Source organism: Stegodyphus dumicola, chromosome 2 (genome assembly GCF_044657685.1).
Source record: "Stegodyphus dumicola isolate Sdum_Otavi_A_Nest chromosome 2, ASM4465768v1".
Classification (NCBI taxonomy): Eukaryota; Metazoa; Arthropoda; class Arachnida; order Araneae; family Eresidae; genus Stegodyphus; species Stegodyphus dumicola.
The window spans coordinates 146,592,297-146,608,847 of record NC_140769.1 but is presented as its reverse complement, the minus strand read 5'-3'; the positions used below and the strand labels follow the sequence as shown (position 1 = coordinate 146,608,847).

The following is a 16,551-nucleotide window of genomic DNA, read 5'->3' as shown; positions in this document are numbered from 1 at the left end:
TAGTGAAAACGAAAAAATTTCGATTGACAAGTTATTAATCGGTATTCTCTGCACAGCAATTAACGGGACTTGAACAGCGGAACTTTGTAACTGAACAAGAAATTATGTCTGTTTATAGAATTAAAGAGAAAGTATGATCACATAAAACGAAGCAACTTAAACAACTTACATTGAAAGAAATGTTTAATAAATTAAACAAATAAATATTAAGCTTTTTTTTTTGTAAATTTTGATACCCTTTAGATCATAATTGTTCTTTATTTCATAAATTACGGTTTCATATTTTTAATTTTAGAATTTCTGCATGCCATATTACGAGATTTAAACTGATGATCTATAATCCGGAAAAATCGATAATCCGGAATCGCCGAAGTCCCGGCGAGTCCGGATTAACGACTTTTGACTGTAGATGCTTTATGATGGCTTTTTGTATGTCTCTCATTTGCTTAATTTTTTTTTTTTTGAAAAGTTTAGTAAATTCTAAGTTACTTTCAGCTTTACAGTTAGTTGAATGCTCTCCTTTTTTTAGAATTTATTTGACATTTGTAACAATCTGATAACAAATTTGATCTGAAAATTGTTATCAGGCAGTCAACAAATTCCTTAAGACATAAAATTGTAATAATTGTATATCATAAATTTAAAATAGAATACCTTGCAGAATGTTTTGTAACCTACTTTATACAAGCATAAGTTCCCCCCCTCCCATTAAGTCAAAATCTTCAAAGCAAGATCAGAAAACAAAAAATCTTTAATTTATTGCACAAAGACTAGCTTTTACACTATATTCTAATATAAAATGAACTATACAAAACTCAAGCCATCATATGATTAAAATAATCTTATCCTTCATATGAGAGCTCTTGATATGCATTATCTTCATTTCTTGATTAAATTCATCTCACATTTCGGTATCTTTTAACACTTGGACATGTTGCCTAAAGCAAAACATCAATTTTATAAATAACAACTGGTGTGGAAGAATTTAAAAGAGTTATTATTATATATTTCTGATGCACAAATTATTATCCAAAATTGATTCAGCTTATATAAAATGACTAATATATTATTTTTCATCATGTACCAATACAAAAGTAAAACTGGGATTTACAGTTAATTAAAAGAATACAGCAGAACTCCTAATATCCTAATCAAATGGGACTGAGCCCCATTCGGATAATCGAAAACTCGAATAACTGGATTTTTTCCGAAGAAAGGGTCTATACACTATTATCTATATTATTATCTATATTATCTATATTTAATTAATTACTGTATATACTGTGTGTTGAAAATGGGAGAGGGAAGAAAAACTATTTTTTAAAAAAAGAGGTTTTAATTAAAATGAAAAGGCGACACTTTTACATACGTGCTATATAGCGTACTGTACAGTACTTTCAAGTGCTGAAAGTAATTGCTGAACATCTCGGTCAAAGTAAGCTGTTTGACGGACAACGTGCCTGCACTTCAAATTTCTTGGCCAGCCATTACTTGTTTTAAAAGGATGAACAAACAAGCTTCTGAGCTAAGTTCTTAGCTTTTTCACAAAGAATCGGACCCAAGATTGGCTTTCCCATAGCATGTTGCTACAAAACCAATTAAAAACAACATCTTCCGAATTTTTATTTGTTGTTGCCTTCATTGATTTTCTTAAAGATCTTCCATCTTCATTTCTAAGCAGTAACATAAAGTTTAAAAATGTAGGTTTGCTCCTTTTAATGTCTGAAATTGTTGATTGTTTAACGCTACCATTCTGTCTCAATTTTTTTGTTAAATTCTGATGGCGATTCGGATAGTCGGCGTTCGGATAATTGGAGTTGTATTGTACCTCGCTTTCATGAATTAGTGAGCTTTTAAGAGTAATTAACAAAGCAGGTATATTTGAAAAAAGGTGTAGTTCTGAGCCTATTCATGTAGAATAACAAATCAAACTCGTGGTGCATTATTGAGCAATGACTTAAAGCAATGACTTAAAACTCCTGCACATGTTCTAACCAATTTCATTCACACTGTGCACAGAGTGACTGATTTTATATTATGGTTTTACATATTAATGGTAATTTAATTAATTTGAATGGACAAGTGCAAAAATACCTTTTAAGACAGAAGCAATAATGACAGTGATGATATGATTCAAAGAAGTGTGTGTAGTGTGTATTTAATTATGGCAAAGCATACTAGGGCTATCTGCCTAAGGGGAGAGATGCCTTTGTGGATGACTTTCTAAGGAAAACTGGCTCGTATACATGTTACACATGGGGAAAACCACGAAAACACCCATGCAGCCAGCCCGTTCTCGAGATTTGAACCTCGGACCGAACTACCAATGATCAGCGACTTTACCGCTCGGCCGCTGGTGGGCGTGATTCAAAGAAGAAGGCCACAGAAGGCATTCAAAGGCATATTGTTAAAAAAAAAAAAAAAAAAAAAAAAAAAAGTTTCGTTTTGTTTACAAGATACAGCACTTTTTAATATATGCATATTATATTGCAAAATTACAAACTAAAGAAATATTTCAATAATTAAACCTTGAATTTCACAACACACACTAAACAATTTTCAATATGAAGATATATTAAACTATAGGATTTTAATATGAAACATTCTCCGATTCTCAATTGCAAGAATACAACAGAACTTGTACAACTTCATACAGAATTTGGAGTTTTAGTTCATAGAAGACAGCTTGGGGTTGGAACAGGTTTCTCCACATCTTTGACAGGAACACAGCAGAAGCGATAAAGATTACTATGAAAAGAAATTTTAGAAGTTTTAGGATAGCACTCTCATGAATGGCAGAAATTCCATTTAATTCCTGTTACAGGTATGGAAAACTCCATTCCAATCTCAACCTGTCGTCTTTTGACCAAGCAATTCAACTTTGACTGTGGTCACTGTATTAGGTTGTTGCAAATGAAATCGCCAATCAATTTTAAGACACACTGGAAACAAAGATAATAAAAAGAATTCTTGTTTAATTAAAGTAATCTTCAGTGGCATTAGTGCATTGCTGCCAAAAATGTGGTCATTTATTTATACCAACTACATGCGTAAAAATCAGTGTCTCTGGAAGTGATAAAGTTATCTATTGTTTGATAAACTGATGCATCATTGGCAAAGAATTGCTGGGATTAGAAAAAAAAAAAAAAAAAAAAAAAAAAAAAAAAGTTATCTATTGAACCACAATTTTATATCTTCCAAACTGTTGACTCGCAGCAGTTACTTCTGCTGTGTATGTGTTGGGTGTTAGCTTGAAGCTTTAGGATTCTATGTCTATTCAAAAGTGCTACTTAGTGCTTAAGATACAGTTTGTAATGCATTTGCCACATAGCTATGCAGTATTAAGTAACATTCATTGTTTCATCTCATGAAAGGAATGAATAATACATTAGAAAACACCAACAGACGATCACTATATGCTAAACATCATCATCTTTGCTGAAACAAAATGAAGAAGTTTTGAAACAGCTCATTAATGCAACCGAGAAGTGAATACTATACAACAATGTTAAAAGAGATCATGTTAATCATGAAATGTTAAAGAAAAGATCATGAGGTAAGCCAAATGAACCTCCTTCATTACAATTGAGAGGTAAACTGTATTCCAATAACACAATGCTTTATGATGGTGAAACAATAAAAAAAAAATTACATATTATGAATTGCTGCCTTCAAAGCGAACAAATTCGGAAAAATTCTGTTCCCAAATTGTAATTTTAAAAGCAGACATTGAAGCAAAGTTCCCAGAACTCACTAACTGTCAAGGGGATGATTTCAATCATGACAATGCTCATCCCCCATTCTAAATGAATGTCAGAAAAGACTGTTGGGTAGAGGCGAGTTTTTTCTTATGCGCATGCGTATTAATTATGATGGCGCAGCTGTCTCTTCTACCGACACATTCGTCATTCGAGCATATTGAGATGGTGAGATGTTACTTGCTGTGGGATGGTCAATACGATTTCCTGTGTGATCCTTTTATTCATTATACATGTAAATAAAGTGTGTTGTCCTAAATCGATGGTTTCTTTACTCTAAATATTGGCCTCTGAACAACAAATGGTAGCAGCTCCGTTGTTTTGTCAAGAAGAATTGGATATAAAATACCAAGTCGAAACCAAAAGTGTCTTAGTGGAAGCTAAGAATGGAGAAGTGGAATGTTCCCGAATTAACTGGAGAGAACTATTTTATTTGGTCATTGAAAATTAAAGCTGCCTTATCACTGAAAAGACTTGACTCGGTAATTTCAACAGTAAAACCAGAAAATTTAGACGAGAAAGATGAAAGATTGTGGAATGAGAAAAACGCTGACGCCGTAGCATATATAAAACTTTCACTATCGGATCAACAGGCGCTTCAGTTTTCCACAGAAGAGAATGCAAAAATTCTTTGGGAAAAAATAAAGTCAACATTTACGGGACAAGCCGAAGATCGAAAAATAGATGCTGGTAATGAGTTAAAAAATTTAGAAATGAAGTTGCACGAGTTGGCTAATGATTATATCGCAAGAGCGAGAGGAATAGCAACTAAGTGCCAATCGCTAGGCTTAGATGTATCTCCTCGGGAACTGGTGTTTTACACAGTCCGTGGACTTCGTGGAAAATTTTCTCGAATTAGGGAAATTGTAAAAACTCAGCGTGAAAAAACAATTGACGAAGTACTCGAAATACTCCGTGTAGAAGAGTCCGTTCACAATTCAACGAATGGGAAACGACCTGATGGAAACAACACAGAGGCGTTCATATCAAGAAGGAATAAAAACTATAAGCCAAGAAATTGTTACATTTGCCGACGACCTGGTCACATTGCGAAGGACTGCTATTACAGAAACAAGAATTCAAAATGGTTATCCAAAGGTAACAAGGACAGAAAGAAGTCGCAACCTACGAGTGTGAACGTTTCATCTCATTCTGATGAAAGAGAAAGTGATTTTGCTCTTCAACTTACGCGTGAAAAAAATGATGAATGTGATAAAATTTGGTTGCTGGATAGTGGTGCAACCGGACACATGGCAAAAGACTTCTTTTGGTTTCAGAATATTACACCAGAGGTGAGGGAAATTTACCAGGCAGGTAAACATTCAAAAATATTTTCAGAAGGTATTGGTACTGTTAAAGCAAAAACTATAAATACAAAGAATTCTAGTTTTATTAATTTAACTATTAGTAATGTTAGTTATATTCCTGATTTAAGAAATAACTTATTGTCACTCACTACCTTAATGAATAAAGGATGTAAAATTGAATCAAGGAATAATTCTGTATTAGTTTTTAGTAGGTGTAATGAATTACTTTTTAAAGCATTTAAGAATAACGGTAGGCTTGAAGTTAATTTAGAACCATATTATAATTCTGAATCTTGCATTGCTAATGATTGTACTGGTAATAATTATGAACTTTAGCATAGTAGATTGTGCCATTTAAATCCAAAATATATGCTTAAAATGAAAGAATACATTGATATTAATGATGTAAGTGATTTTAAGTGTGAAACTTGTGACATAAGTAAAATAACTAGAAAAAGTCATCCAAATATTGACATTAATCAGAGTATAGAAATTTTAGAATTAATTCATTCGGATCTATGTGGCCCTGTTCAAACTGAATCAATTGGTGGGTCTAAATATTTTATGATCTTAGTGGATGATTTTTCTGGAATGTATTTTACTTATTTTCTTAAAAGTAAAAGTGAAGTGTTTGACGCATTTTGTAAATTTAAAGCTAAGTATGAAAATTTAACTGGTAAAAGAATTAAACGTTTGAGAACAGACAATGGTTTAAAATTTGTAAATCAACAATTAGATAATTATCTTGCTAATTCAGGTATTTTTCATGAAAAAACAATTCCATATAACAGTGAGAGTAATGGGAAAGCTGAACGGGCAAACAGAGTTCTTTTAGAAAGGGCTAGGACATTACTACATGAGAGTGAGCTTCCGGTATAATTCTGGGCAGAAGCAATTAATTTTAGTACTCAAGTATCAAATTTAACACCCCGGAAAGGAAAAGAAAAAATTCCTTTAGAAATTTGGACTGGTAAAAAACCCAAATTAAACTATCTAAAAAAGTTTGGATGTGTGGCATACTTTCACATTCCGAAAGTGATGCGAAACAAATTTGACATACCAGGGAAAAGAGGGATAATGTTAGAATATGCTAGAGAAAAAAAAAGGATATCGTATTTATGATATAGCAAGTAATAAAATAATTGAAGAACGATCAGTTAAATTAAACGAATCTTTAAAGGGTAGTAATTATATGGGGAAAAATAAAACCTTAGAAACTTGGGATATTGAAGAATTAAAAGGAAGGGGAAAAGAAGTAGATCAAAAACCATACCTAGAATTGGTTGTTACGGAAAATACTCAAGCAAGCGAATATGATGACTCATCGAATTTCGAAATCGCCGACATAAGCCGTTGTAGCGGGGTGATGACAGGGGGAATGAAGTCCAAACATCTGATAGCTATGAAAAAAGTAATAAATATGGAAATGAAATAATAACGTTAAGACGATCCGAGAGGCTCAAATCAAAACAACTAGCGTCAAGTATAATGTAAACAGAGAAGTGTTAGTCTGTCTACTTGTGAAGCAGAATTATTTTCTATTTCTGAAATTTGTAAGGATATTATTTGGACTGTAAATTTATTATCAGAATTAAAATGTAAACAATTTTTGAATGGTGCAGTGGTCTTGAATACAGACAGTCAAGCTGCCATCTAGTGGATCAACTGTGCAAGATCTTCTACGAAATCCAGACACATGAACTTACGTTTCCATTTTATGAAGGACTTAACAAAGGACAATGTTATTAAGTTGGAATATTCACAAACTGATAAAATGACTGCAGATTTTCTTACTAAGAGTGTCAGTGAAGAAAAATTAATGTATACATTGAAAGTAATTTCCTTAATTTCTTAATGTAATGTGTTATATATTGCTTGTATTTCATTTTTGCATTGAAAAAATGTTGCTCGCAGGAGGGGTGTGTTGGGTAGAGGCGAGCGAATGTTTTTTCTTATGCGTATTAATTATGATGGCGCAGCTGTCTCTTCTACCGACACATCCGTCATTCGAGCTTCCAGCGTATGGAGATGGTGAGATGTTACTTGCTGTGGGATGGTCAATACGATTTCCTGTGTGATCCTTTTATTCATTATACGTGTAAATAAAGTGTGTTGTCCTAAATCGATGGCTTCTTTACACTAAATATTGGCCTCTGAACAACAAAGACTTATTTAATATGGTTGGATGGTTTTCTGATACCTATCCCCCGTATCACCAGACCTTGCTGCCACTGATTTTCATCGCTTCAGGCCATTGCAAAATTCAATGGATCAGTACTTTGCAGACTCAAACAGATCTCAGTAATTTTTTAAATAATAATCCAATGATATTTAAAGGAAAAAAGTGAGGAGTTTTCCAGCTGTTGAAGAGAAGCCAAAAACTCATAAAACAAAATGGTGCTTACGCGATTCAATGAATTTTACGTTCTATTTCCTATATCAAATCAACAAACATTACTTCATTTGCATTTATTATAAAAAAAAATTTTTTTTCTAGATGACACATATATTTTTTATGCTAACAAAAATTTAATATTATATTGTCTTATAATGGAAAAGATCCCAATAATTTTTTATTAGTTGTTCCAAAACAAATTTTACTGTTATATGGAAAAAAGATACCATAGGAATGTTTCCATTGCCACGAATTAGGCAAAAGAAACATTTCTATTCCACATATGCAACATAAAAAACTCCCTAAAAACTTTGCATAGTTGGTTCAAAAAGAGCGAAACCAGTTGGAAATGCAAACATTACTCAGTGGCAATACACATTTCAGAAAGCTTCAAAAAATATTGTATTGAAATAAACTATTAACTTTCATGTTAAAAAGAAACAAAATTAATTAGCATTCTGCCTCCTTATGTCAGAAATTTGTGAAGTATAACTATATTATGATATATCACTAAAATAATTCCATTATTTTTAAGAACATAAACAACACTCTTTATGAGAACTTCTCTTATTTTAAATTACAATTTACTTAAAGTAAATTTCTGTTTATTCCAGATTACCATGATATGAATTTAAACATTTAAAATTCATTCCAATGTCTTTTATCTATATGACTGCAAGCATCAGATTAAAGGGAAGAGTGGATTTCAGAATATCATCAATCAACTTTTATATGGGTCTTCTGCTTATCAATCATAAGACTTTTCAGCCACCCAGCCACGATAAAGGTTAGTGAAGCCGACTGGCTTACCGAAGGGCCTGGATGTTTATAAATGTGTAGTGTCGGTGTGGCATGGGGGCACTCTAAGCATCCAGCGAGCTGAAAATCCTCTTGAGAGGTTGGTGGTAGGGGAAGAGGAGTGGGAGACCCTTGGACACATCTCCCGGGGAAGGGGCTTTCCATCAAATTTGCAGGTGGAATCAGGCAAGGTCATACTGTCACATGTATGGTGTCCAAGTCTCTTGCCAACAATATTGACCCCTTGCCATGATGAATTTCCATGCTCCGATGTCAGAGTCCTGATCTGATGTTACTATCGATTGGGTGAGACAATCTTAAGACTTTTCATAGTTTTTTAAAACTAATCAATTATTGCTTGTATACAGCTTATTACAATATCAAATTACTTAAATGAAGTTAGGATTTTATGAAATACTAATTTCTTCACATACTTTATGATTTATATTATTCCTGATTCCCAAACTTTACACATATTCCTTTTATCAAATAAAATTAAATACCATTTTTTCAAATTTAATTAAATAGGAATGGCAGTGTAACTTATGAAAATTCCTGCTCCATATACTTACAATGTAAGCTATGAAATCATATTTTTAGATTTAAAGTAATTAATTCGAAATAATAAACAGTTACGCGAAATATACTCCAAATATGAGAAATTTGAATTTAAGAAGTTTTGGTTAGAATAACACTAACACATTTACATACAGCAATTTTATATTTAAAATAAGAAATATCAGTTTGGAACATGAAAAATCAAAATATCTCTATCGATTTGCATATTTATTATATTTCCTATCTTTTACCTCCTGACAAATTCCAAGGTCTACTTAAAGGCAATAAATGAAACTATTTGAATTTTTCTTTTATGGGGAAAGATTTTCTACCCTATCATTTTCTGTTAATAAAGAACAATTTCATCACCTCTCCATGATTAATGAAGTAAGATTTCATAAAAATTAGTTTACAGTGATTTTGGGCATGCATATTATTTTTAATCTTTCGGAAAGTAGTTTTGTGCTGGAAAGCATGTGCTCTTTCATAGGTTCATAACAAAAAATGCTCAATTAGAATTAATTTCTTTTACTTACTGTCATTTTGTTAAATTTCACTTCACTTTACCTTCGAGGTAGAAATTTCATAGCACGGCATATATAACACGAAACAAAATGTAAAGCACTACCAGTTGAGTAAAATATAGAACTATTCAGTTTTAGAATGTAGACATTTGTTGCTGCAAAATTTTGAATTACAGCTTTCATCAGGGTTCATACACATTTCTGCACACAGAAAGTACTTTTAAGGACTTTTAAGGACCAAAAATGAAAAAAATTAAAGACCTATGAGCAAATGAGAACTGAATAAATTCAATTGAAGATATTATCTATGCCTGTATTTCCCTTTTGCAATACCATCCTAAAAATAAAATAGATCCCTAAACAGTATGCATTATTACTAAACATGAATTCATTAACATAATTGTTAATAAGTTTGAGAATAAAATAAAGTTTATGCAATTTATCAAGTAGCATTAAATATTTTACACTTATAATTGTTGGCCATATTTGAATGAAGATAAGTGATGACATTTACGTTTTACTACAAGTTAGCTTTATGTTGATTTTTGTTATGTCTTATTTTGTCACATACTTGGTCAGTCTACAGGTTTAGTAAATAATCAGGTAGATTTTATGTCAAACTTCATAGGTTAAAATGAGAAGTAAGATCATAATCAGCATGATTCATATCCCAAAAGACTGAATGTTGTCACCGCTGCTGTTTGTTTAGAGAGAGACCTGCTGATTAGAACAAACCTGAAAGGCCTGATGTAGCAAGGTTGGCAAGTGTTGAAAGTTAGTCAGGTTCTGTTTGATCCAGTTAGTGTCGTAGCTTCGTGTATAGTTCCAGGGGTTGTAACCCAGTTAATATACTTTAAAGTTCCAATAAGCCATTAAAGCAGCAGAGGTGATAAGTTGTTTTGTATTATTTTAAGTCTAAGTAGATGCATAGAATATGTTTTACTTCAATTTTTACATTTATCTTGTGACCACAGAGAGTATTAATGAAAGGCAATAACTTCTTTAATATGTAGAGATAATTTTTAAGGGTAAGCAGTTAGATATAAATAATTAAATTAGGTAGTTTGATAACCTTAGTCAGTATGGATTTACACGACCACTATTAAATTTTATTTTTTAACAATATTGTTAAAAAAGCCCTATTTAAATCAAAATCTAATACAATTTCACAGTTTAAAGCATATGTAATTTATGACACAGATTCTTAAACGATATTAAGATAATGACGCATTAAAAGTTACAGAACATTTATGTTTTGTATCTTTCTATAATTTTTTATCTTTATTATTTTTTATCTTTCTATAATCCCTTTCTATAATGCCTGCCCATGTGATAAGATCGGAAGCATTTTTGATATTTTCCATGCTTCTGTCTAGTGAAAAGTAGAGAAAATAAAGAGAAGATAAATATGTTAAGATTCTAGTATCAGAAATAAAACATTTAAATATTATGTTTTCATTGTTCTTCCAGATGTTCACCAAAAATTAAGAAATTCATTGCAAACTTTCTGTAAAATACATTCATTGCATGTTAATACCCTGCAGACATTTTTTATTTTCTCATATATTTCTTGAATCTTCTAGAATTGTGAGTCTATAAATCCTGCCTTCAAATCCTTCTAAACTTTCCAAGCTGCAATGTCTAAAATCCTAAAGAAAAATTATCCCTACCAATTCTGTAACAGCAAAAAGCCAGAAATATTTTGGGAAAAAGTAGGACAGAAAAAGTATAAAATTAATTTTATAGAAAAAACTGATGCACATTCTGAGAATTTTGAATATTCTGAGACAATTACATGGGAAAAACTCTTACTATGAAAAAAATTAAAAACAAGACTTTTTAATTAATTACATAGCTAATTTTGGTTTTGCTAAGAGCTGTTTCATAAATTGTGCTTTATAGCATTATACCTTGTTTATTTTTCAGATTTAAAATATTGTATAATAAGTTGCCAAAATGAAACTTTATAATATTACAGGAAAAAATAAAAATGTCTTATTTTAATGTTATATTTTAAATATAATTTCAATATATTACCATTATTTTAATGAAATTTATTAATGTTACGATGTTTTAAAAAAAATTTCGGAATTAAAAAGTTTCTATAGAGATTAATCTTAAAATCGCCAAAATGCTGAAAAGTCGGCAAATTTAGAACTGTTTAATAAAAGAATTCACATCCCCAAAAAGCGAAAAGTTGTTTAAGAGCTCTTTACTAGAAAAAATGAATTTCGAAAGGCTTATGTTTCACTTCTTGCCTAGAAACTTGAGTATCCCATCATTTATATTAGAAATAGAAACAAATTATAACTCATGAACACATTCAAAAGATAACGATATATATGGCAGTAAATCGACAAAAATATTCCTCAAAATGCTAATTCACATTCAAAATGACAGTCGTAAAAACAGACAGAAATTTCAGATGATTAAAATTAAGGACCTTCTGCTGACTTTGGCCAAAATTAAGGACTTTTAAGGACCAAAAATCGATTCCAAAAAATCTAAAGACTTTTAAAGACTCTTAAGGACCGTACGAACCCTGTTTCATGCTTTTCAACATTGTAAGTACACAGGAGAAAATTTCCGGTACCATAAAACAGAATTTGGGAAGATGGCCCGTTCCCACATATTTGACATCAAAAAAGGTACAGTCAAACACCAAAAATCCACTGACCTGAAATCCACGTTGCATCTCAAAATATAAACATTCAGTTTATAGGTTGCAGAAACCACAACAAGGAGTATGAAATATCAAAGAAAAAATACTTACCAGATAATGATGTCATAATTACCGAACAATAATGAGTCATAAAAGAAATACCAAATTATTGACATCATGATAAATGTGAGGTACGCACAAGTAACGCGTACCTACAAAAGTATAGATAATCTTACCTAGAAAAATAGCAATCTTAATCGAGATAGGCATTTAACATTAAGAATGAGATTTAATAAGTAATATAGATACATAATAATGGCTTAAGCGTACAGTCCCAGATCGAAGTTACATATCACGTAGAAGGCAAAAGACGAGTTGTTTCACAGACGCACACACACAGACTGAAGTCGTTACGCAGAACTGCCGGGGAAAATTCTTCTCTTCCCGTCAGCCCGTAGGGTTGTCAAGCAGATTTACTGCTTCGCCAATTGGCGGTTTTCTCCAGAGTTTTTGATTCTGTATCGCCTGTTTGGCACTGCCGCTACAAATGTTTTTTCCCCTCCAATCTGCATTGAGGTAAAAAAGCAGATGATTCACTCAACTCTTCTTTCAAGTTCACAACTCGCGTTGTTGTACTTTCTGAGCTTTGTTATTTCACGAGATTGCCATCAGAATTATATCACTAATGAACCACAACATTTCTATCTACACCAAAGTATTCTAACTCATCTGGAATACCAATCTTGCTTCTGAAGGCAGGGAACCAATTCAAAAAGAAGAATATTATCATCTTCTTCCAATTAACAATAAACAGATAGATTAACATTGCAGCTTAACTTAAAACTCATCAAGTACATACCACACCATTCATTTTCTAAGAGCTTCATTACTTTATACCATATTTGACGGCATATAAGACACACTTTTTATCCTAAATTTGGTCTAAAAAATGTTACCTGCGTCTTATACGTGAAGGACGCAGTCTTATAAGTGAAGGTAATTGCATTCAATAATTGTTTATTTGGCTTTTACGAAACGTGAGAACTAAAAGAAACCATGCTATTGAAACATTTTTTCCTTGTGTGTGGCTGCCTAAATAAGGGTGCGTCTTATATGCCGTCAAATACGGTAATCCCTCACTCATGGTCTGTGGGCAAAAGAAACCAAGTACTGGAAAAAACTAAAATCCTTAAAAGGTATGCCTTGGGCTTTGGTATGATTGTAAGAGCAATGCTGAAGTTGCCAACCTCAAAATATGAAAAACCAGGAGCTCACAGAAGATTTTCATACTGCACAGATACCATATCAACCAAAACTGAAATATTGGAAAAGCAGGAGTTTTGGGGAAGATTTAGTATTTGTACGGCAGCACCATTAAAAGAACTCCCAATCTACTTAAAATTTACTTTATAAGGTATGATTCAGGTTATTGAACTATTTGAAACATGATTTTACATAAAATATATCAATACTCAATTTAAATATTCTAAGTTTTATGTGTACCGTGGCAAATTTCATTTCATATTTTTTTTTTACACTTTTGTACCGAGAAAATCCCAAGTATGGAAGAAATGATTCTATTTATCAAAATATTTTTAAATAGAATGGAACTAAATTTAACAATTAATATACATACAACTGGGTGGATAAACTTAGTAATCTATTATCTATTGATGCAAAAAGAAATTAAATAACAAATATTAATTAGCAATTTAACATTACTTGAAGCTTCATAAATACATTCTACAAATGCCTACAGTAGATTAAGACAATTCAGGTTAAATAAGAATTAAAGATAGTAAAAATTATGAAGAAAATCAGTATGTGTGGGGAAAGAAATTGCCATAATTTCATTTTTTGTGAGAAAATTGCTGCTGAGAATGAAATTATAAGCAACAATTATCTCAGAAATAATTAAGTTAAAATTTTTCTCAAAAATAACTGAGTTTCATTAATTCAATAAACTTCATTTATTGCTGATAAATATTTTTCTGGTGAAAGATAAAACTACGAATGGGAGATTTGATGATCAACTGTGCGACCGGGAGACGAAAAATTGGGATACTTGGTAGCTATGCAAAGCTGATATTTTCAAACCTGAAATAATATAGAGTAAAATAAATGCCCCATTTTCAAATTTTGCTTACATATGCTGTCCCAGAAGAAAGAAAATCCAAGATAAATTAATATTTAAAGTTTAATTTGAACAATGCATTGCATAAAACGACTATATTTCTACAATTTAAAATAAAATAATAAAAAAAAGTTGAAAATACTTAGATAAAAATTTAGCAAATCAATAAAAATAATTTGTCTTCCACCTCACGTCAAGTCCGTTACCTTGAGATTATTATACCACCAATTAATTTGTAAATTTGCCTAAAGGGGGAGGAGTACATATTCAAAGTATTCACACTTAGCTTAAATAGTTTATCTATGTCACTTAATATGTACTGCCTCTTTCAGACAGATTTACTAACTAATTTTGGGTAAAATAATATCGAGGTAATGGACTCGACATAAAGAGAAAGACAAATTATTTTTCTATTGATTTGTTAAAGAAAAAAACTTCTGTAATTAATTTTTATCATGAATATAACACACTAATAATTCATATTTAAAATAATTAAGCTTCTTTATTTAAAAAAAATAAATTAGGTTATAAGGATTTTTAGTTTTACTAATGTTTATTTTATTTTAAAACTTTACTGTCTTCTCTTATTTTCCTCTTCCGGCCAGAATAGACGTGTTAGCTTTATTATGCAAATTGTGCTTGCAACACTTCTGGCTTTTAGCCAAGAAGAGTTAGAGAGACAGAAAGAATTCTCGCCACCTTACTTCACATACACATAAAAATCTATCTTAGTGATAGTAGTCTGTATAATATGTCTGAGTTTAGCTCTTATTTAAATTTAGTTAGTTTGTAGTTCTTATTTTCTTACGTTCAGACCACAAAAGCTGGTCTTTGTATCCCATAGTACGGGAGCACCTGTAAATTGTGGAGAATAAAGGATAATTAAACCTTTCTCATCTTTATCATGTCTTCTTCTACAGTAGCATAGGACAGTTTTACGTAAACTCACTGTTCTACTCAGGAAACCCACATGTTTGCTAAACAGATAAGAAATAGTAGTCCTGATAAGGTTACAAAACAAAGAGGTCAAATAATATGAAACTTGAAAGGGACAGACATTTTTGCCTATGATCACACATTTTAAGATTTATATCTAAAAAATTTCAATTGATTTTTTTAAATTTTGAAATGTAGAAATATTTTTATAGTCGTCTTTATGCAATGCATTGCTCAAATTAAACTGTAAATATTAATTATCTTGAATTTTCTTTCTTTTCTTCTGGGACAGCATATGTAAGCAAAATTTGGAAATGGTCCAAAGATCAGAATGAGATGCATCCAATAGGGATATTAAAATGAGACTTTATAAACAGAATGATTCTATATCTAGGTATTTTATTGGAAGCTTTGACTGCATTTAAAAAATCGTGTTTTACAGCTACATAAATGCTCTATTGTGCAAACTTCTTTCACCTAAATATTTGTATTTTGATAACATAATCAAACTCACAATATTCCTCTGGAAACAAGAGCTTCAACATTCTGAGGATTTAGACTCAAAGCCTTGTTCAAATGAAAGAAGGCATCTTTGAAGTTCCCTCGGTTGTAATGTTCTTGTGCTTTGGCATGTCTAAATTTTGTGAAAATAAAGTCTTAGGAAGAATAGAAAAGCATAGATTAATTCAAAATGTTATTAAATTAATTTTATTTAAAAAAGATACAATATATTGCAGACAGTTAGCTTTACATGCAATTTTCCAGAACAAAAGCAGTAAGCTAAAAGAATAAAGAATATACCGCAAAGTTGTTAGAAATAGAAAGAACAGTAAATGAATATACCACAGACCGATCAGATGCATAAAGCTAAAAGAATACTATTAGAGGCAGAAATCTAAAAGAGAAAATAAATATACCACACAGTTCCAGAAGCAGAAAGCTAGAATAACAAAGCCATCAGAAACAGAAAGCTAAAAGAGTAAATGAAATATTAAACAAATCTAACACACAGCCATTAGAAACAGAAAGTTAAAAGAGTAAATAAATATACATGACAAATAAATAAACATACACTTTTACAAAACATAAGCAAAAAGTTTGGTAAAAAGAAAATTTTTTTAGTAAAATATTAAATAGGTAATTCATACAGCACATACATAGCTCAAGGAAGGAAAAAAACAAAAGAGAAATTTTGCAAATAAAAATAATTAAGTGAAATATTACTAATGCATGGAAAAAATTCATATATTAGATTTAATAAACAAAGATCCATACATTACTTGCAATATTACTAGTTACTTAAAACAAAGGCAAGACAAATGTAAACAAGGAAAAAATACATCACAATCATACTAAAAGGCTTGCAATTTAATGGAATACAGGATACCAGCTAGTTGATATCAATAGACTTAACATAAAGATAGTCCCAACAATGCTTTTAAAAATGCCTTGAAAACCAAGTACACAAAAAATGAGAAG

General features: G+C 31.2%; 1 protein-coding gene across 3 annotated transcripts in view; it reads right to left on the bottom strand.

Annotated features, from left to right (window-relative positions):
- The window catches only part of LOC118192104 (tetratricopeptide repeat protein 14-like), a 144,805-nt gene that overhangs the window by 39,088 nt on the left and 89,166 nt on the right, over positions 1–16,551 (bottom strand). For 2 of the 3 annotated variants that reach the window (XM_085811206.1, XM_085811208.1), the window contains one exon: positions 15,587–15,706. The exons of the other annotated variant lie outside the window; for it this stretch is intronic. In XM_085811206.1, coding sequence (XP_085667332.1) covers positions 15,587–15,706 — 120 coding nt within the window. The remainder of the gene's footprint in view (positions 1–15,586; positions 15,707–16,551) is intronic. 3 annotated transcript variants of the gene reach the window in all.